This window comes from Canis aureus, chromosome 6 (assembly GCF_053574225.1).
Source record: "Canis aureus isolate CA01 chromosome 6, VMU_Caureus_v.1.0, whole genome shotgun sequence".
In the NCBI taxonomy this organism is placed as follows: Eukaryota; Metazoa; Chordata; class Mammalia; order Carnivora; family Canidae; genus Canis; species Canis aureus.
Window position 1 is genome coordinate 64,592,229 of NC_135616.1, and position 20,705 is coordinate 64,612,933.

General features: G+C 39.6%; 1 protein-coding gene across 1 annotated transcript in view; it reads right to left on the minus strand.

The window, feature by feature from the left end:
* Positions 1-394: 394 nt before the first annotated feature.
* LAMC1 (laminin subunit gamma 1) overlaps positions 395-20,705 on the minus strand; it is a 120,588-nt gene continuing 100,277 nt past the window's right edge. Inside the window, exons 19-28 of the mRNA XM_077901994.1 lie at positions 15,806-16,011; positions 15,279-15,358; positions 12,885-13,022; positions 12,220-12,364; positions 10,636-10,785; positions 10,242-10,356; positions 9,032-9,231; positions 7,369-7,527; positions 5,020-5,119; positions 395-3,430 (exon numbers count right to left, since the gene is read on the minus strand). Of these exons, the coding sequence (XP_077758120.1) occupies positions 3,174-3,430; positions 5,020-5,119; positions 7,369-7,527; positions 9,032-9,231; positions 10,242-10,356; positions 10,636-10,785; positions 12,220-12,364; positions 12,885-13,022; positions 15,279-15,358; positions 15,806-16,011 (1,550 nt within the window). The 3' untranslated portion in view covers positions 395-3,173. The remainder of the gene's footprint in view (positions 3,431-5,019; positions 5,120-7,368; positions 7,528-9,031; positions 9,232-10,241; positions 10,357-10,635; positions 10,786-12,219; positions 12,365-12,884; positions 13,023-15,278; positions 15,359-15,805; positions 16,012-20,705) is intronic.

Sequence of the window (20,705 nt, forward strand, 5' to 3'; positions counted from 1 at the left end):
CACTCCTTTGTTTACACATTGTCTGGGGATGGTTTCATGCTACAAGAGCAAAGTAGTTGTAACAGAGACTGCATGGCCTGCAGTGCCTAAAATATTTACAGTCTAGCTCTAGACCACACCAAAGTATCCCAATCTGAGATGGGTTTTAAAAAAACAAACTAAAAAACCCCCATATGTATATGTGCGTGTGTGTGTATTTATATATATAATATATATACACATATAGACATACATACACCTATACACGCACACATGTATATTAAGTACATGCACACATACTGGATTGTTCTCAAGAAAATACATCACCCAGAGAAGATATCATGAGCAGCTTTCTTTCATTACACCTTTCAAAACATCCTAGGTCCCCAGTACCACACTCAGGCCACACCAAATATAAAGGGTTGCAAATATTCAGATTTTATTATAAATAAAATACTGGTTTTTTTTTTAACATAAAAAATGCCAAGTGTTGCATTTTATTCACCACCCTGGAGAGCAAGACTGTAGAGATTAAGGCAAACAGCTAAAGTGAAGGCACATATAAAAGGGCCACAGTTGGAATTACAAGGACAAATTCCAGGGAACAGCTGTATGTGCCCCTGTGACACCCAGCATTCTGCAGCAGCCACCCTGTCAATTTTATTACATAAAATACAGATAACTAGAACTATACAATAAAATAATGTATATTGCAGGAGTGTAATGAAGGTATTGTCTTATAAAGAACTTTTATTTTAAAAATAAACTTCTGTTTAAAAATATATGACACAGATGGAGAAGGAGAAAAGCAACAAAACCAAACCAAACCCCAAATTTCACTGTGGCCTAAGACTTCCTGGTGTGAGGCTGACCCATGGGCTGGAGGGAAAACTATCCTGGCAGTCTGTCCACAGTCCTTCTCCTGCAAGCTTGAACAAAATGTCTCTGTTAGTAGGGGGTGGCCACTTAACAGGAGGAACCAGCTAGGAGACACTGATGGGAAAACTTGGCAAGAAAGAGCCCCGCCTCTGGCAACAGAAGAGGCCCAGAGAAGCAGCAGAGGGAATGCGAGGGTATACCAAGTCAAGACTTTGTAGTCGACTCTGATATGCGAGGAGGCGGAAGGGGGAGGCCCAGGTGCGGGACCACTCCCACTCTACCTGTCTGTACGCCATCCCTAATGCCCTCTGAGGGCTTAGTGATCACGCACTCCCTTATCACGCAGCGACCCCCCCAGCGCAAACTGTCCGAAAGAGCATTTCCAGCTCCTTCCTGGTTAGGCCCACAGTGATGTTGAAGACACCATTCAGCAAAATGTCCTAATCCCAGAATGTGCTGTCAACCCGACACACCTGCTCTGGAGCGGGCGTCAGGAATGTCAGGCTGCAGTTTTGGGTCACAGGGCTGCCATGCAGGAGGGGGTGAGGTACCTCTGCAGAGCGGCTGTGTGTGGAGGGAAGCAGGTCGACAGTCAGCACTAGAGGATGAATGTGCTGCAAACACAAGGCAAAGAGCAGAGCGATGGGGAGCAAATGCAATGTCAAAAACTGCAGATGGAAGGGAAGGAGGTATACAGACACATTGTGCCGTGGAGAGGAAAAACAGAGTGAAGAAGTGAACAGACAGTGCCATTCTAGAAATAGGACCAAGTATATTTACATAAATTCCTTACTCTATAATCATGATAAACAAAAAAAAACATTCACACAAAAATATAAATTTGAAATAATTAATAGCACCAGTGTGTCAGATAATAGTTTCTTTCCCCCCCGCTACGCAAAGTACAAAGTTGCATAGTGTTAAAGGCTATATATGAATCTCAAAGGTGGGTTGGTAGGAGGAAGGGGTTGTGTGGCAGGGTATCTTCACACTGTGATCTTAAAAGAAAACCACAGAGCTGAGGATCAAAAGTTGAGAAGCCAGCTAGGCAACTCCACCTACGAGTCTTCCCTCTGCACCGAGGGGGAAGGTTTAGAGTGGGTTTAAATCACAAAGTGCAGGAACTCGATGGTGTTGGCAGCTGTGTGAAATACTGAGTGCAAGTATTTGCCACCAGGATTTGGCAGACCGTGTTTAGAGGGATCCTACAAGATGGGAACATCGGAAGATAATTGAAGATAAGGGTCAAAGGTTTCATCTCTCCCCAGTGGAAGAAACATGGGTACATGGGATCCTGACAATACTAGTTGCATCTAAGTTTTATCCCTTTGCTAGGAAAGACTAGGACAAGGCGGCTTGTGTTTTGTTTGTCAAGATCTTAGGGACCAACTGCTCTCTACCAGATAACAGCACTAGTTTCAAGACTAACATATTAAAAAAGCTCTAAGAATTAGTTTGATTTTGGAAAAAAAAAAAAAACTTTAGTGGTTATCATATCCTTATTTCTTCTGTATAAATTCCATTTACAGGAATATCAGAAGATGTCTATTGGTGAGTGCAAGCTGCCCATCCAGATTTATCAGCTGCCCAAAGATCTGAAAAGAGGTTCTCTTCCTAGTCAATTATTAACATGTGAGAAGATGTTCAGCTACTTCTGCAGCCTCATTCTCCGGGAGACTGTCATGAATAATTGCATCCTTACCCGTGGATGGCTCAGTGTCCTATACTCAAAACAGCTAAAACAACTGACGATGGCTCTTGACATTCTAAATGACCAATACCTTTGGCACAGGATGTTTATTTCCTTTTGCTTAAGAGGAGGAGGGGTAGTAGATGTAGGTGTACTTTCTTTATCGATAGACTGGATATACTGGCCATCACGATGCTACTAATAGTAGCCAAACTTTTCCTTCATAGAAACAAGAGTACTGAGACCGAGGAGGTTCTGTTGGTATCAGTGAGAAAAAGGAGGGCTCCTTGTTCAGCCCTGGCACACAATGGTTCCCACGAAGTGTTTACACCACTGTACAATAACGTAGGATACCGCGTCCTCACGTAACTCAGGAGGGAAAGTGTGGGTAAGGGAGTGCCTTCCGTGGAAGAGAGACTATCAGATAAAACCCTTTGTTCCCGATTCATGATGTCTGACTTGCTTCTCTTTAAGCTTTGTGAATTTTCCTGGTTCAAAAGGATAGTGGTGGAGAGCAGCAGAGAAGTGGGGGTCTGAAAAATGTAATCTTTGTGTTAAGGCACTCTGTGGCCTCATAACGGCTCGCTGGTTGGGGGATGCTGCCTTCCGGCCCTAAAAGATGACACTAGGGCTTCTCAATGGACGGGGTATTGAAGCAGCCAGTCGGTAGGGTCTTCTTGATGTCTTCCAGGTTGCGAATGTCCTTCATGATCTCCTCGATATCTCGATTATAGTCCATGATGGCAGCCTCCTGCTTCCTGGCTTCATTCTCCAGATCAGACACTTTCCTGTCTAGATCACTGACTTTCATTTCATCTTTGGCTTTGTTCAGGGTGCCTTCGATCTCATTTAGCTTGTTCAGGTCCACTGTGTCCAGTTGCCCTGTAGAGTCAGAGGACATAGGAGGAAACAGATGTACTCAGTGAGAATGATCACATCACCCCACCAGTACTCCACTAGCCTTCCATATAGATGAAGCCCAGCAACTGCCACCACGCAATGGTGGCCTGCAAATCGGCTTGTAGATTGGTAGGGTCGTACGAGGGCATGAACAACGCAGACCAAGTACAAATGCGGACCTAATTGGCAAGGACAGGTCAGTGCATTTAACAGATACCGGGCTGGATGTTTTCTCTGGGAAAACAGTTTTTGTGAAATGTTTTCTAAAGACACAGCTGCCGTGTTTGAGACCTTAAGCCTCATCTATGGTTTTGAAGGTCATCTCGTAATGTTTAATACCATTTTTATGTTTATATATGTAATCTGCATGTCATTTTAATGCCATTTAACGAACACAAAAATCTTTACGCTAGAACTCTAAGTCCTCAGCTCTTTGGATTCCAGGGAGGCTGGGTTGGTTTGGGGAGTCTTGTGCCTCTTTCAGGAGTTAGACATTATTTGGAGTCCTCCTATGGAAAATAGCCAGGGATGAAATGCTGAAATAATTCCAGTGAAAGTTTCACTTTAAAATTAGCAAGAAAAGGAGTTATTCTGGAAAGAATTGCTTCCATAATTAATGAAAGCAGACTGCCACACAGTGATCAACACTTTATGCACACTGTACTTGATTATATTCTCACAAGACCACATGCTGCCAGTGATTCTCAGATGTTAAACAATTTGCCCAAGTTTGCACGATTACAAGGCAATGAAACAAAGATTCTGATGCAACTCTAACTTTAAAATCCTGTTCTTTCTGTCATGAAAAGTTATCTCCTCTAGATCCTTTCATTTTAAATTTATTATTCTTGATATTCTAGACGGATAAAAAATATAGACTCCCCCACCCTCCAAAGAAACCAAAAACCAAACCAAAACAAAACAAAAACAAAACACTGACCAAACCTTCAAGGCTAAAGTAGAATGTGTTGCTACAGAGCTATACTAGCTGGAGTATTACCACTTTATAATGGAGGCAGTGACAAAATTACATCTGTCCTATAATGAAGCCTGCTCCCCGTCAAACTGAATTAAAAGAGCAATTCAACATGTTTCTATATCCTTGAAAAATCAAGCTTATTCTTTTTTAAAAACCATCACCTCATCCAATTATCCTTTTGATTAGCAAATGAAAAGAACTCCAGGCAGTGAAGTCATCATCAGGTTAAAGTGTTCCTTTACTCTACCACTAAAATCCTTCACTTTAAATCCTTTAAAGACACACTGCCAGCACGATGATCTAAGAAGAATCGCTGTTCAATGTATCATAAACACCGACCATAAATGAGCCACCCTAGCTGGCAGCCTATCTTCCTAATTTTCTAAGTCTGGACCATGGTCAGATTCCAGGACTTAGATCATATGCCGTGCAAGGGCCTCGTAAGTACTTGTTGGATTGATACAACCTGAAGTCTTGATCCAGTTCACACAATACTCCCGCTAAAATATCTGCTTCTGTGTCAAGTATCTCAGACCCCAAGAGCAGTACAGAGAATTCAGAGGCTGCCTAACATGACTCTACAGCTACTTACCCAGCTGCTCCAGGAGGTCATTAATCAGGCTGAGGAGGCTGGTAACGGAGTTCTTGGCCTTTCTGGCATTGATCTCGGCTTCCTGAGCAGCCTGGGAAGCCTGTACCGGGAAAGGACAGATGATACCGAAAGTCCTGGTGGCATGTTTTCAGGTTCTTAAAATAGTTTTACCCCAATCAGCCAGAAAGTCCAATTTTCAGCTTTCTCTTTCCTAACTAGTGAAACTACAATCAATCTCTCTCTCTCTCTCTCTCTCTCTCTCTCTCTCTGGTCTTTGTATCTTCACGGTGAAATGTTGCTATTTTTAATTCATAGAACAGTCATGACTAGGCTGTCCACATGCCGATATTTACTATTTGTATTTCAAAAAGACCAATATTATCTCCTTTTCTCACTTTCTCACTCAAGAATACATGGAGATGGATTCATAACAAAATCCATTAAGCAGAAACAAGTTATTTTTAAGGACAAGTATAAAAAAACTACATTTTAGAACCAAAATAGGTCCTTCAGGACACTCTTAGGGACTTGATTATTAGACATGCCCTATTTTCAAGACAAGTTTTATAATCAAGTGACACGTTCTGTAACACCCTCTACCCCTGCAGCTGCGTGCGCGCGCACACACACGCATGTCCGTGCATACACATCCGCACGCACAGATTGGGGTGGTACAGTTTACATTTTATAAATCAACCAAAGGTAAGTGTATTCAGGAAAAATTCCATGAAACCTGAACAAATACCCTGTGCGTGAGTCACGGGAAATGACAATGGCGGAGGAAGTATCTGAATATCAGAAAACAGATGCTCTCACAAATAAATCCAGTCAGGATATAAATGAGCAGCTTTGAGCTCCCTACCACGTAATTGTTTTTCCTAGTTTTTGGCTCAAGATACTGCAACATTTTTGGATAGAAACAACGTAAAACTTTGAAAAAGAACAAGCATGAGGAAAAAACCTTCACAAATGAATGATTAATCTCTGTTGAAATCACAGCCTTTCTTACTGAGCCTTGACAGGCTTTTCTGTGAGCATCCTAGGAGAGGGGTAAATGACCATGATGGTCTGCAAGAGCAATGCTCCTGCAGTAACCTGTGGTCTCCAGCCTCCTCTTCCAGGACAATCAAAAGCCTTTACTCTTCTGGTGAAAAAAGGTATGTTACAGATTCAAACAACACTGGCTCGATGCTGTGTCTTTTAGGATTGGCATAAATATAAATGGGATAGAGTATGTTTGGGTGCTTTGTGTTCGTTAGAAGTTATTTATCAAAAAGAACAAAAGATGGATCTTCTTCCCCTCTTTGGAGTCCATACCCCTTTTTTGAAGCTCATAAGGAATATATCCTTTTCCTTCTTCCAATAGGCTCTAAATCTAATGTTTCTACAACCATATTAAAAATGAAATGCAGAGACCCTCAGCATATACAAGAAACACGTATTTTTTACTATATGGGAATTTCCACTTGAGCCATACCTTGCTATAAAATTGAGACAGTCCAAAACAAAACCCAAAATGCATACTAAAATAGAGTGTTTGCACAGGGATACTTCCTGTTATCACTTCTCTAGAGTCTTCTTTACCTAGATAAACAGAGTTAGTATTTCTCCTTTCTGTCCCAAGGTAAAAATGAGCCATAGTAAAAGATCTGTTTTTCAGCAAGAGTGGAAAAATGGTCCCTTGCTTGTACTGAAAATGCAGAATTAAACAAGTTCATTACTGTGATTGTAATCAGATTGAACTGAACAGTTATGTTTCCACTTTGACTCCATTAAAGTCTTTTGAAAGCAAAATATAGCATAAAACAGAAAAGTGTACCCTTGTTCTTTACCAGGCCATGCATTCCTAAGTCAATTTTATTACCAACAGTATTGTAGATACACATCATCACAAAGGGTAAAAAAAAAAATTAAACTGAATGTAAATTTGGCATGTTTTTGTCATCTTCAAAAATGAAACACAAGAAAATGGTCTTTGCCTCTAGAAAGTAGGCTGCTGTGATAACAATAGTAGGAGGAAATTTTTCATTGTATTCCTTTTTGGTTTTATACTAGCTATGAATCACTCATCCAAAAATATAAGGACATACTTTTCAATGTCCTAAAACTTCAAATGTATAAAAGAATGTTTTGCTTTTAATGGGGAGAAGCCTTGGACAGAACAATTGTGCAACAACCCAGCAGGAGATCCAAATTCTTTGTCTTCTATGTAAGTTACTAACCCAATTCTTGGCCAGAAAACACAATGAAAAACAGAAGTCAATAAGACACTCTTCTTAACAAGATGGAAATCTTCATCATTAAACACGCTTCACTCTGCCCACGAGCAAATAGATACAAGCGGCTTACCATCCCTGCCATCATCATATCCTGGTCAGCATCATCTTGTTTTTTCTTCAGCTCCTTTTCTGCTTCCTGCAGTTGTTTCAACATATTGTTCACCTCATTATCCAGGTCTGTAACTTCTGCAAAAGTCCTTTCTGCTTCTGCCTTGGTGCTGGTAGCATTCTAGGCACATGATAAAGAACTGCTGATGAGAAAAAGCTTTCATCTTTCTAAAGTATGTGTCCATACCTCTTATAATCTGTAGAATGGCTCAAAAATACAATCCATAAAGAACAGGGCAGTAAATTACACTGTACGTTGACTTATGGTATCATTTAGTTGCGTTCCAAATAACAGTAAGGAAAGAAAAGTTAGCATTACTGCCTAACATAATAAATGCTTCTATTTGTATACTCTTATTTATCCTTAATACTTCCTGTTCAATCATTGCCATTTTCAGTTGAGGTCACATGGCTGGCAAATGATAAAACATTTAAATGGTGTACATTTTCCAACACATCATATTGATTAGGTACTTTCAAGTTGAATACATTTTCAATTCAAATGTAGATGCCTTGTTCTACTTGGCAGTTTATCACAATGTAGAAAAAGACCGCAATCCTGATATAGGAGTATTTTATAAAATATAATTAATCCCCAAATCAACTGTTCTAAATTAACTTAAGAATGTATTTGATTGGGCAGCCTGGGTGGCTCAGCGGTTTAGTGCAGCCTTCAGTCCAGGGCGTGATCCTGGAGATCCGGGACTGAGTCCCATGGCGGGCTCCCTGCATAGAGCCTGCTTCTTCTCCCTCTGCCTGGGTCTCTGCCTCTCTCTCTCTCTCTCTGTTTCTCATGAATAAATAAATAAAATCTTTTAAAAAAAAGAATGTGATTCTCGAACATGTAATTTTAGCATCCATTCTAATCATTTAAATAAAACAGATTGACCTTTAAATAGGAAAAAACCAACTTAAATTATTCTTTAAGATGAATAGATAGAGGGCGCCTGGGTAGCTCAGTTGGTTGTGTCTGACTTTGGCTCAGGTCATGATCTCAGGGTCCTAGGATCAAGCTCCACTTCTGGCTCTACACTCAGAGGGGAGTCTCCTTGCCCCTCTCCCTTTGCCCCTCTCCCCAGCTCATGCTCTGGCTCTCAAATAAACAAATAAAATCTTTTAAAAAAAAGATGATTAGAAAGAATCCTAGCAGCGGATTCTTTCCACTCTAAATCAGGTTGGGATCAGATACAAAATATGCTCACAAGAGGCGCCTGATAGTTATACTGACTTGATTGAAAAAAATGGCAGCTGTCCATGTCAAAGTCCATGTTTATTTGAGAAGAGTTTGATTTTTTTTGTGGAAGGTGCTCATGGGCCCATGAAGCCTTCCATCTCCTCACAACAGAGACCCAGCCACTGAGACAACAGTAGAAATGTTGAAGGGCATTTCAATGATTCTCCCTCTTTGGTCAATGTACTTACCTAGTACTCTAACACCTAGTCAGAAGTGAACAAGGATGTTTTAAGATAATTTTACTAGAGTCGAGGAGGAAGTTTATGAGAGATTTTAAGGATCTGGAAAGAAACTAGATCTTGGAAAGGATCTTGGAAAGGATCTTTTAAGGATCTTGGAAAACAACTAGAGAAATACAGGAGCAAAAATGGGAGAAGAAGGAAGCACACACCTTCTGGACAGCGCTGGCGATCCTCTCTGCCTCATGGGCTTTGCTCTTGGCTTCAGTAGCGTCTGCAGCTGCATTGCCCAGTGCCAGCTGCGCCTCCCTTGTCTTTTCATTGGCTTCAATGATGGTCTGGTTGATGGCAGGAATCCTCCGTAAAGCCTCCTCTGCAGCAGTCTTGTTGTCATTCACTCGCCTATCGAAATCTAAAATAAAGCAAATTCAAGGAATGCACTTGAACTAGACTCTCAACAAGTCAAAAAGGAGCCTTTTAGGGAGCTGCAACTGGATTTTGTTTTATGAAAAATGAGAGAAAAATGATAAACAGCATGGATGGCCTTAGAAGAACGAAGTGCACAGCTTTAGACTCTTATGAGTGAGCATGTTTCTGGAAAGTTCACTTTCATGCAAAGCACTGAGTAATCCATTATTGCCACGGCAACCAATATTAAAAGCTGCAGTTTATCTAGTGTTTACTATGTGTTAGCTACTAAGTTAAGAGCTTTTTATGTGCCCGTGATGTAGTCATGATGTAGTCACTGTATCATTTTTATACATGAGAACTGAAGATTAAAGAGGGAGATAATTTTCCCCAATGGTTCACAGAAGTAAGAGGTAGATCAGGGATTCTAACCCAATCCTACAGACAGCAGGGCTGATATATCTAACCATTATCTTGTAAAACTTCTATATTTATAGAACCTATGGGCTATTTTATCAGAGGCAAGTCCAGGAATATGTAGTGAATTGAGCACATTTCTTTTTTTTTTTATCTTGGGTGAGGAAAGAAGGCATAAAGATTGGAATGCAACTGGTAGAGAAAATGAAGAATAATCTCGATTTACCAACATAAGCCAGCTAAGTCAGCATAGCTTGATGACATAAGTTATTCTAACGTCAGAAAATTTCTTTTCCTTTTTTTTTTTTTTTTTTTTTGGTTTTGTTTTAATCCTGAGATATGAAGGGGTAATATGATACAACCTCTGGGATTTTTCTTTGAAATACCTTACCATAAAAAAAGTAGGGTGGATGTTGGAGGATGAAGCAAGTATAGGAAAAATCTTAACTGTTGAATTGGAATGATAGATTTATGGGATTTATTATACTCTTATCTTTCATACTGTATATGTTCTAAGAATCTCATGGTTAAAAAAAAAGGAAGTTGCCTTCGTGAAGCATGTGTAGAAATTTATGCTGTTATGTGAGCCTTTCATACCTTTCAGGTTGTTGAGAATGTCATTGGCTTCCTGTAAGGTATTTCGTCCCTTTTTAGCAGCTTCTTCCGCAAGAGCCTTGGCAGCATCTGCTCGGGCCAGGAGCTGGTCAGCAGTCTGCAAACACACAACAGATCAGAGGGAAAACCCTGCAAGATGAATCTCTTCTATCTCCTTTTTTTTTTTTTCTTTTTTTCTCTCCTAAAAGGCCAGGCACCCACTCCCAGCTGCCACCCCGACACCTGCCAACACAGAGCATAGGCCTGGGTATCTCACAGAAGGCCTTCCTTTGAACACCTCAGGGACCCTGTACTTGTAGTGTCATAGACACAGCTCACACTTGCATGATTTTAAATTCTGCCTCAAGAAATGAAGCAATTTGTAAATTAAACCAACCTGTTGTTCGGTCTTTCCCTTCTCCAGAAGCTTCTTGACTTCAAGTTCCTTCCCTCTCATGTCTTCTCTGAGGTCCTCATAATCTTTCAATTTCTGGTCAATCAGATGGTCCAGATCCTCAGCTTCCTTCTTTATTTTATTGGCCTCATTCTGTGAAAAGCAAGTAAGACTGTGACATTTTAGACAAAACAATGAAACTGATGAGAAGGTAGGCTTAGTAACTCTGTAACACTTACCACTCAGATATTTTTAAAAGAATGGCACAGGTCAAGATTTTATGGACTTGGGCACCTGGGTGGCTGAGTGGTTGAGTGTCTGCCTTTGGCTCAGATCATGATCCCGGGGTCCTAGGACTGAGTTCTGCATCAAGCTTTCTGCAGGGAGCCTGCTTCTCCCTCTGCCTATGTCTCTGCCTCTCTCTGTGTCTCTCATGAATAAATAAACCTTAAAAAAATATTTTATGGACTTTTTAAAAAAATTGAAGTATACTTTACACATAGTGAAATGCACAGCACTTACTACAATGAGTTTTGACAAATATATTTACCCATGTAACCAACACCCCAATCAAGATACAGAATATTTCCACAGCTGGAAATTCCCTGTATCTCTTTCCAATTAATTTCCACATCTACCTTTTCAACAATGCAGCTGCCACTGGTCTGGTTTTTATCATTGATTAGTTTTGCCTATTCTCAAATTTCAAATATGTGAGATCATACAATATGTACATGTCTGAAGAGACCTAACTATACCTTTATGATAAAATAAAATTAACACCTCTGATGTAAGAAGTGAAACTTAATACATTTCAAGTTTAATGTAAAAAATACAGCATTTACACAGAGCCTGGAATGAGGATTCATGATTAGAGTACAGATATAATGAAAGCCTACCAATTCCCAAATATTTTACCTGCCTGACAGCATCGTGACATAGTTCTTTCATTTAAATCATTTTTAAAAATATTTTATCTATTTGACAGAGAGAGAGAGAGAGAACGCACATGCACAAGCAGGGGTAGTGGCAGGCAGAGGGAGAAGCAGACTCCCCGTTGAGCAGGGAGCTTGATGTGGGATTGATCCTAGGACCCCAGGATTGTGACCTGAGCTGAAGGCAGACGCTTAACCTACTGAGCCACCCACGAGTCCCCTAAACCATTTTCTTTTATTTCTCTTGTTCTCAATCAGATAGTGTCTGGACCTAGCAGTCTAGGTATACTCTGCTCTAATAAATGCAAATATATAATAATTTAGATTTATATTAAAGATTTAGGAGTGATCATTCATACCATTAAAGTAGTCTTTGCTGCTGTTTAATCTTTATAATCACAGGATTCTTGGCCTCAGTTAACATATTGGAAACGGAACTCGACATTATCACTTCCCACTGAGTCAGTTGGAGGACAAAGGAGGTAGGTACTAGTGATAGTTATAGGGCAGTCAGAACAGCTTTTACCCAGACTTCGAGCAGAGTGTGTGTGTGTGTGTGTGTGTGTGTGTTTGGGGGGCGAGGATGAGTACTATGGATGGGTGATGGCAGTGACAACCAATACTTGGTGCACACAGGCTGCCCACCCCATACCTCTAGTGCTTCTGAGTCCACAGGTGTCAGCTGGGCAACGCTGGCATAGATCTCCACCGCTTTATCTCCAGCCCTCTTGGCCTCCTCATGTACTCGGGCAGCTTGCTTCTCCAGATCCTCTGAGATGTTCTTTGCTTGTTCATACCTAAGGAATAAACAATTTAATGAAACTTTGTTGCTTTTGGCATCTTAATGTTAACCACACTCATTCTAGTTCCAATCACTGCAACAGAATTTCCAAAACTTCAGAGAAAATGCTATTATTTAATGCCAACATAGCTTAGATTTCATCTCATCACTTCTATTTATACTATATGGTTTATAGGATATTTCTTATTTTGGACACCTTTTAAAATATTTGTAGCTCAAGTACATTTTTTCTACTAACTCTGATACTTTGTCTCTTTTTTCATTTATGCAGAATTTTAAGTATCATAGCTAGTTGATTACCTTTCTCTGTAGTTACAGGAATTGGACCCAATAAAATCTCTGTGGCTCTATATCCCCTGCTCTAATTACTGCTCCATTTCAAAAGCATGATTAACAAAAGAAATCTTAACTGCACCAATGCATGCCCTGAATCCATCAGCATTTAACTTTTCATTGAACTGGTGCTATTTACAAGAACAACCAAGGGCCATAAACCACTTTTAAATGATACTCACTTTCTATTAAGCTCTTCAATCTCAAGTGCTGTTTGATTTTCTCCTGCCAGTGTTTTCAGAAGCAGATTATATGCCTCAGTTGATGTATCATTAGCTGTCTTTGCCACTCTTACAATATCATCAGCTTCTTGTTTATGGCTGTATAACATAAAAGAAAAAATAAACCATGAAATGGGACTATTTAATATGGAAAGCAGCAGAACTTAGGTAATGCTTATCTTATTATGTATACATATACTCATGAGAACAGAGCTTTGTAAATATTGAAAAATCTTATGAATTTTGCAACCATTTCAGTGGAGCTAAGTTTAAATAGCATTCTATAATCTGAGAAAATAGTATTTTCCAAATGACATTTTCCACTTAAGTTTATAGGGGCAAATGTTTATATTTCTTTAAAAAATTACTTCTAAATAAAGTCATTTAAGAATAATTTATCTATAAAACCATCTATGCTGGCAAGAACTCATTTATTAGACATAAACACAAACCCAGGACCTAATGTTTAATCCTTATTCTGGTTCTGTTACTACATAATCTTGAAACAGCTTCCAACTATTCAGATTTCTCACATACAAGCTAATTACTGGCGAGGAAAAGCAACCCAACACCAAAAAGAAAGCAACAGGTCAACAGGGAATCCAGCCAAATAATGCAAATTTCAGCTAAGGTTTTTTTTTCAGCTCTAAAATTTCATATTACAATTTCACACTGAAGTATGAGGCCATTCCTTTTCAGTATAATAAATGTTCTTTCAAAAATCATATATGAAAGATACTAGAATTACTTTATATATTCATATGCATAATAATTTTTAAAAGATTTTTTATTTACTCATGAGAGACAGACAGAGGCAGAGACATATGCAGAGGGAGAAGCAGGCTCCCTGCAGATTTTATTTATTTATTGGAGAGAGAGAGAGAGAGAGAAAGAGAGGCAGAGGTAGAAGCAAACTCCATGCAGGGAGCCCGACGTGGGACTCGATTCCAGGACCCCAGGATCACACCCGAGCTGAAAGCAGACTCTCAACCCCTGAGCCACCCAGGCACCCTATGTGTATAATAATTTATTTATTATTATATTTCTGTATGTTGTCAGCTTCTTTTAATCTTTTTAATCAGAAAATCTGTAAAACCATGAGTGTTCTATGAACTAAATGACACAGCTCATTTACATTTACAAAGAACAGAGAGTATATGTTAAAGCAAAAAGTCAAAGTAATTGCTCTGAATAATGAGGCTCAAATTCTAACGTGGAGCTTACTTAAGAACCCCATGCTCATGAGGTCTACTAACTGTTCTGCAATTCTTTAAATTTTTTTATTTTTAGTTTTTATTTATGATAGTCACAGAGAGAGAGAGAGAGAGAGAGAGAGAGAGAGGCAGAGACACAGGCAGAGGGAGAAGCAGGCTCCATGCATTGGGAGCCTGACGTGGGTTTCGATCCTGGGTCTCCAGGATCGCGCCCTGGGCCAAAGGCAGGCGCCAAACCGCTGCGCCACCCAGGGATCCCTGCTCTGCAATTCATTCAACAAACATTTATTGAGTACTTACTATATCCCAAACATTGTTTTAGGTATTGGAACTTCAGCAGTGAATAAAACACACAAAAACACCAGCCCTCATTAAGTTTACATTCTAGCAACTACTTTAACACATTTTTTCAATTTAATGTTCTCCTACAACTTAAAGTTTTTCCTAAGAAACTACCTTATACTTAATAATTTAAAAAATCTTTTAAAAATGAGGAATGATGGGGTGCCTGGGTAGCTCAGTGGTTGAGCATCTGCTTTTGGCTCAGGGCATGATCCAAGATCCTGGGGTCCTTGGATCAAGTCCCGCATCAGGCTCCCTACAGGGAGCCTGCTTCTTCCTCTGCCTGTGTCTCTGTCTCTCTCTCTGTTGTCTCTCATGAATAAATAAGTAAAATCTTTTAAAAAAATAAAAAGGAGGAATGACACAGTCTGTATTCTTGGATTTTCACTGTACAATTTGAAATTTCAAATGTACCATTTGAAATTTTTTTCTATTAAAATCTAAGAGTTAAACATGTATTAAAATTTTTAAACATTAAACAAATTACTAAATTCAACTGAGCTTCTTAGTTATCAACTTTAAGGTTTTGAAATTAAAAATCTAAAAATGTTATGGTTTTGAGATGTGCAAATATAACTTCCCTCCAAAGCATCATGTTCAAATATTCAAAGTAAATATTGTAATTTCAAAGGAGAGGCAAGAAAGGAGCACACATAGCCGATAACATTTCAGAAAAGAGAGCCACCTCTGCAGAGGCGGGTTATGTGCAAAGTGTGCATGGGTAAAGGAGGGAGCAACATGTACACACCATAAGGAAAGTTATAGCTTAACCATTAAGACACAGGGATCTGGAGGTTACCGTTCAGCAAGCTTTCGTGCTTCTTCTGCCAAAAGAGTCATGTTGTTTGGGTCCCCTGTAGACTCTGGCTGAGTGATTGACTGAAGAGGAAATAAACAAAGCACTAATCTCAAAGGACTGAATTATGTAAATTTAATAAATCAAGTGCCCAAACCAGATTTGTATTAGTGTTATTTAGCAAAAAGAATGTCTCATTAGTTCAAAGATCTTTCACTAATATTAGCATCCCTGGTTATAGATTACTATTTCTATTTTCATCAGAGGATAAAAGAAGTTTAAAGTGACTAATGCCATAGAAGAAACAAAGGTAGAGAAAGGACCCAGATGTCCACTGGTTTTTATCCACTCTGTGATAAGTATTTAATGACTATGAGCAAGGAGGCTTTCTTGCTCCACGTTTAGAGACAAAAAGACACAAAGAGTCAATTTAACTGAAGCATTCCCTGAACAGTAATGGAATGGCAAGACTTGCTACAAATTACCAGGGGACTCCTGCACCCCAGCCTCAGACCTTCCCTATCACTCACCACATTGGCAACAGCAATCTTTGCTTTCTCCAGTTCTCGGGATGCGATTTCAATCAACTGCTCTGTGCTTTCTACCCTGGCACGTGCTTGCTCGGCCAAGTTTCCAGTCTCTTCAATGGTATTACGGATATTCTGTAAACGGCTAATTTGGCTGGATAACGTGCTATTCACTCTCTGGAGGCGGTCCATCAAATTCTGGTCTACATCTGCAAAGGCATTGCATTAGAAAGTCCATAAGTTACCTGAAGCGGGGGGGGGGGGGGGGGGGGGGGGGCGGTGCATATATCACATGAAATCCGAGGCACAACTTTATTCCTTCCCAACACAGAACTCTCTGATAAGCTTTCCGCAAGCCCATGGGCAGAACTGTTTGGTCTTTACTGTGCCAGTCTCCCTCCACTCTTAACATTTATCATGCTATCTCCCATCTTGTGTCCGTCTGCTCCACTGGACTACAAGCTTCTCTTTTTTACTTGTCACTATATCCTCAATGTGATTGGCAAAGAGGAGACACCCAAGAAATGTCTGAGGAAGGAAAGCTGTTGATGTTCTGGCACATGCCAGATTTAATCATAAAAACACAATGTTATCAAAAGCACTATCAGCCCTGAGAGCTGGACATTTTTTTAAACTGGGAAAAAAACAGGTTCAAAACAGATGTTGAGAAATGGCAAATTATTATTTTTTTATATAAATTTATTTTTTATTGGTGTTCAATTTGCCAACATATAGCATAACACCCAGTGCTCATCCCATCAAGTGCCCACCTCAGTGCCTGTCACCCAGTCACCCCCACCCCCCGCCCACCTCCCCTTCCACTCCCCCTAGTTTGTTTCCTAGAGTTAGGAGTCTCTCATGTTCTGTCTCCCTTTCTGATATTTCCAACTCATTTTTTCTCCTTTCCCCTTTATTCCCTTTCACTAATTTTTATATTCCCCAAATGAATGAGACCATATAATGTTTGTCCTTCTCCGACTGACTTACTTCACTCAGCATAATACCCTCCAGTTCTATCCACGTCGAAGCAAATGGTGGGTATTTGTTGTTTCTAAAGGCTGAGTAATATTAGGAATGGCAAATTAAATTCATTTTGTATTTTAAACTAAATACAAGACTGAGTATGGAGTCTTGCTGCCCCCTCCCACCTCCTGACAGAGCCACGTAATTTCTTTCATACAGAGTTCTTCAAAATGTTTTCTTTTTTAATAATAAATTTATTTTTTATTGGTGTTCAATTTACCAACATACAGAATAACACCCAGTGCTCATCCCGTCAAGTGCCCCCCTCAGTGCCCGTCACCCATTCACCCCCACCCCCCGCCCTCCTCCCCTTCCATCACCCCTAGTTCGTTTCCCAGAGTTAGGAGTCTTTATGTTCTGTCTCCCTTTCTGATATTTCCTACCCATTTCTTCTCCCTTCCCTTCTATTCCCTTTCACTATTATTTATATTCCCCAAATGAATGAGAATATATAATGTTTGTCCTTCTCCGATTGACTTATTTCACTCAGCATAATACCCTCCAGTTTCATCCATGTTGAAGCAAATGGTGGGTATTTGTCATTTCTAATGGCTAATATTCCATTCAAAATGTTTTCTACTAATTATGCCCATTCAACTTAAATCTCATACCTAAGCCTTAATAAATAAAAAGATAAGTATATACCTGTGTAAATATGATTGTCATTATTAAAATTCTCACATGTCATGAGAGTATATTAATATACAAGAACCACTAAGTCCTATTAAAAAATTGATCAGTTCTTATTTCAGCAAAATGCTCAGAGTTAGCATCTAAATTTTCCAAGGAATGTGGAAAGATGAGAGGTCAAAGTTAAAATCAATAAAGATGAAAGTTTGAAAGATGAGTTTGGAAAACAGCATCTTGCAAGCAGGGCCACGAAATACACATGCAAAGTTGGTGCAGTGTGACACTCGCCTAACTATACACAGTGGCCCTGCTTGATTAGCCAACTCTTTGGTAATCTCGAGATTTTTAAGAAAATAACAAAAGATTTTTAAAAAGCTGAAATCATAGAACATCATTTAGACTCAGGAAGCATAAGCAGCACTGAAGTTACAAAAGCCCCTTTCCTTTAGACCTTCAGGAATGGACGAGATACCAATCTCTCTGGCCAGCTCTTCAGAGAAACAACAGTAACTGAAAAGAGAATAGATAATCTAACTAGTAGGATCACTTCAAATGCCTTCCAATTGCAAAACCTAATTGCGCCATATAATCTCCTTTTAAAGCTGCAGAATAAACACGAGTTTAAACTACAAATAAATACTCAGGGATAGTTTGAAAGGATAAATCATTGTGAAGATATTGTGATTTGTGGCTCGTTTGAACCCAAGTAAGAAAGGTCAGCCAGGAACTCCATGAATCTGGTCTTAGTTGGAGTAGACTTTAACCCTAGCCTCACTATGGGGCTCCCCAAGCTATGAGAAGCAGCAGTCTGTGATGTTCCCGCCTTTCAGGTGGCTCAAGGGAAGGTATGACATCTATGGCTTTTATCAAAGCTGGGATAGAAGAAAGTAGGTAGCTAGTATGGCCAGAGGAAGCTGGACATTGCTGGGGCCACAGCAAGATGTGGAGCAGTGCTGGCTGACCGCCCTTTCTCTTCTCATGCCCTCACAGTGCTGGTGCCAGAGCTGCGGGCTAGACCCCATCTCTCAGGTGAACTGATCTGCACGTAATGATAACCCCACATTCGATTCCTCAATGTACATGGCAGGACAGATGTGAACTTGTTGTTACAAGAGAATACATTAATGGAAAAACGTGCGTAAAAAGCTTTGCTAACAGATGAACAAGCTAAAACAAAAACCACTTGTGTTTATACAGAACAGGAAACATTTAAATTCTTCTTAATCTATGTTTAACACTTAAAATGTAAAAACAGCACAAAAAAACCAAACACACACCTAACGTTAACATAAACTATTGACCTCTCATTTTATTCTTCGTTCCTAAAAATTTACCTTATAAAACAATTTCTGGACTCTCATAAAAATTAAACCAACCAAAACCAGATGCATCTAATTACTTCCTTCTTTACTTCAAGAATTTTGAAAAATCAAAGTTATATATGTTAGGGATACCTACAATAAGAAATAAGTAATATATCTAGTTTTTGTTGACCCATAATCTGATAGGAAGACTTCTCTAACTCCAAATGGGTAGATTCATAAACTCCATAAAAGGGTCAATCATTGTGGCCCCAAGTGTACTAATGTTAATGCACAGTTACTATGAGTGTCTATGAACACCTGTATCTCAGAGACAGAAAGCCTCTAAACAAAAGTGACCTCAGTCAGATGATAAGTACCTCAATAGAAGGAGCAGCGTCTTATTTATCTTTTCATTACTGGTATTTTTAGCACAGTGCCTGGTATACTCCAGGTATTCAGTAAGTATAGAAAAGGATTTGTTTCAATTTAGGAAAAAAACTTAATTCAGGGTAAGTAATAAAAATAAAATGTTCAAATGATTTAGCCGGTGCCTGGGTGGCTCTGTCAGTTAAGCATCCAGCTCCTGATTTTGGCTCAGGTCAACAATGTCAAGGTCGTGAGCCCACGTTGGGCTCTTCACTCAGTGAGGAGCCTGCTGGAGACTGTCTCCTCCCTTTCCTCTGTCCCTGTCCCTACTCACTTGCTCTAGCTCATTCGCTCTTTCTAAAATAAACAAATTTTTAAAAAGTGATTTAAAAAGCAAGTAAATAATTTAAAATAACTTTTTCTTACTTTCAGAGTTTTACAAACTCAGGTACCTTTAAAGTTAATAAAGTACTTTAAAATAAATTGTTTTCTAACTCTTAAGCCAACTCCTCTGCTCCTCTGCATAAGTCTCATTGGATAATATACAGAGGAGAGCGATAAATGCAAAGGACATTAAATATACACATAATATAAAATAAATGCTTTTACATGATGCTATTAGCACATTTGTTTACTTATTAGACAGAAAATTTCATAAGTAGGTACTAATTTCTAATCTCTCATAAATACTAGCTTTTTATATTTAGTAGCTAGCTGTTAGGTCAATTGAGGACTACAATGTTTCCTTATGAGGGTCCTTCCTAAGGAAATAAAGCAGTGCCTAAAATAAATTCTCACTTGCTGGATGACAGAAAAATCCAAGTTAAAATTTTCTACCTAAAATAATGCACTCGAAGTGCATATCTTTCACAATTTTTTTTTTTTTAGATTTACTTATTTATTTATTCAGAGAGAGCAAAAGAGAGGCAGAGACACAGGCAGAGAGAGAAGCAGGCTCCATGCAGGGAGCCCGACGTGGGACTCGATCCCGAGTCTCCAGGATCACACCCCAGGCTGCAGGCAGCGCTAAACCGCTGCGCCACCAGGGCTGCCCCCTTTCACAATTTTTAAAAACTGTTTTAAAACACTTTGTAGGGCAGCCCGGGTGGCTCAGCAATTTAGCGCTGCCTTCGGCCCAGGGAGTGATCCTGGAGACCGGGGATTGAGTCCCATGTCGGGCTCCCTGCATGGAGTCTGCTTCTCCCTCTGCCTGTGTCTCTGCCTCTGTGTGTGTGTGTATGTGTGTGTGTCTCATAAATAAATAAATACATAAATAAATAAATACATAAATAAATAAACAAACTTTAAAAAAAAACTTTATAATGGGACAGATTTATACAACACGAATTTTTTTTTTAAGATTTTATTTATTTATTCATGAGAGACAGTGAGAGAGAGAGGCAGAGACACAGGCAGAGGGAGAAGCAGGCTCCACGCAGGGAGCCCGATGTGCGACTCGATCTCAGGACTCTAGGATCATAACCTGAGCTGAAGGCAGACACTCAAGCACTGAGCCACCCAGGCGTCCCAACATTTGGAATTTTAACATCTAATAGTTCTGATGTGTTGGGAGAATTATT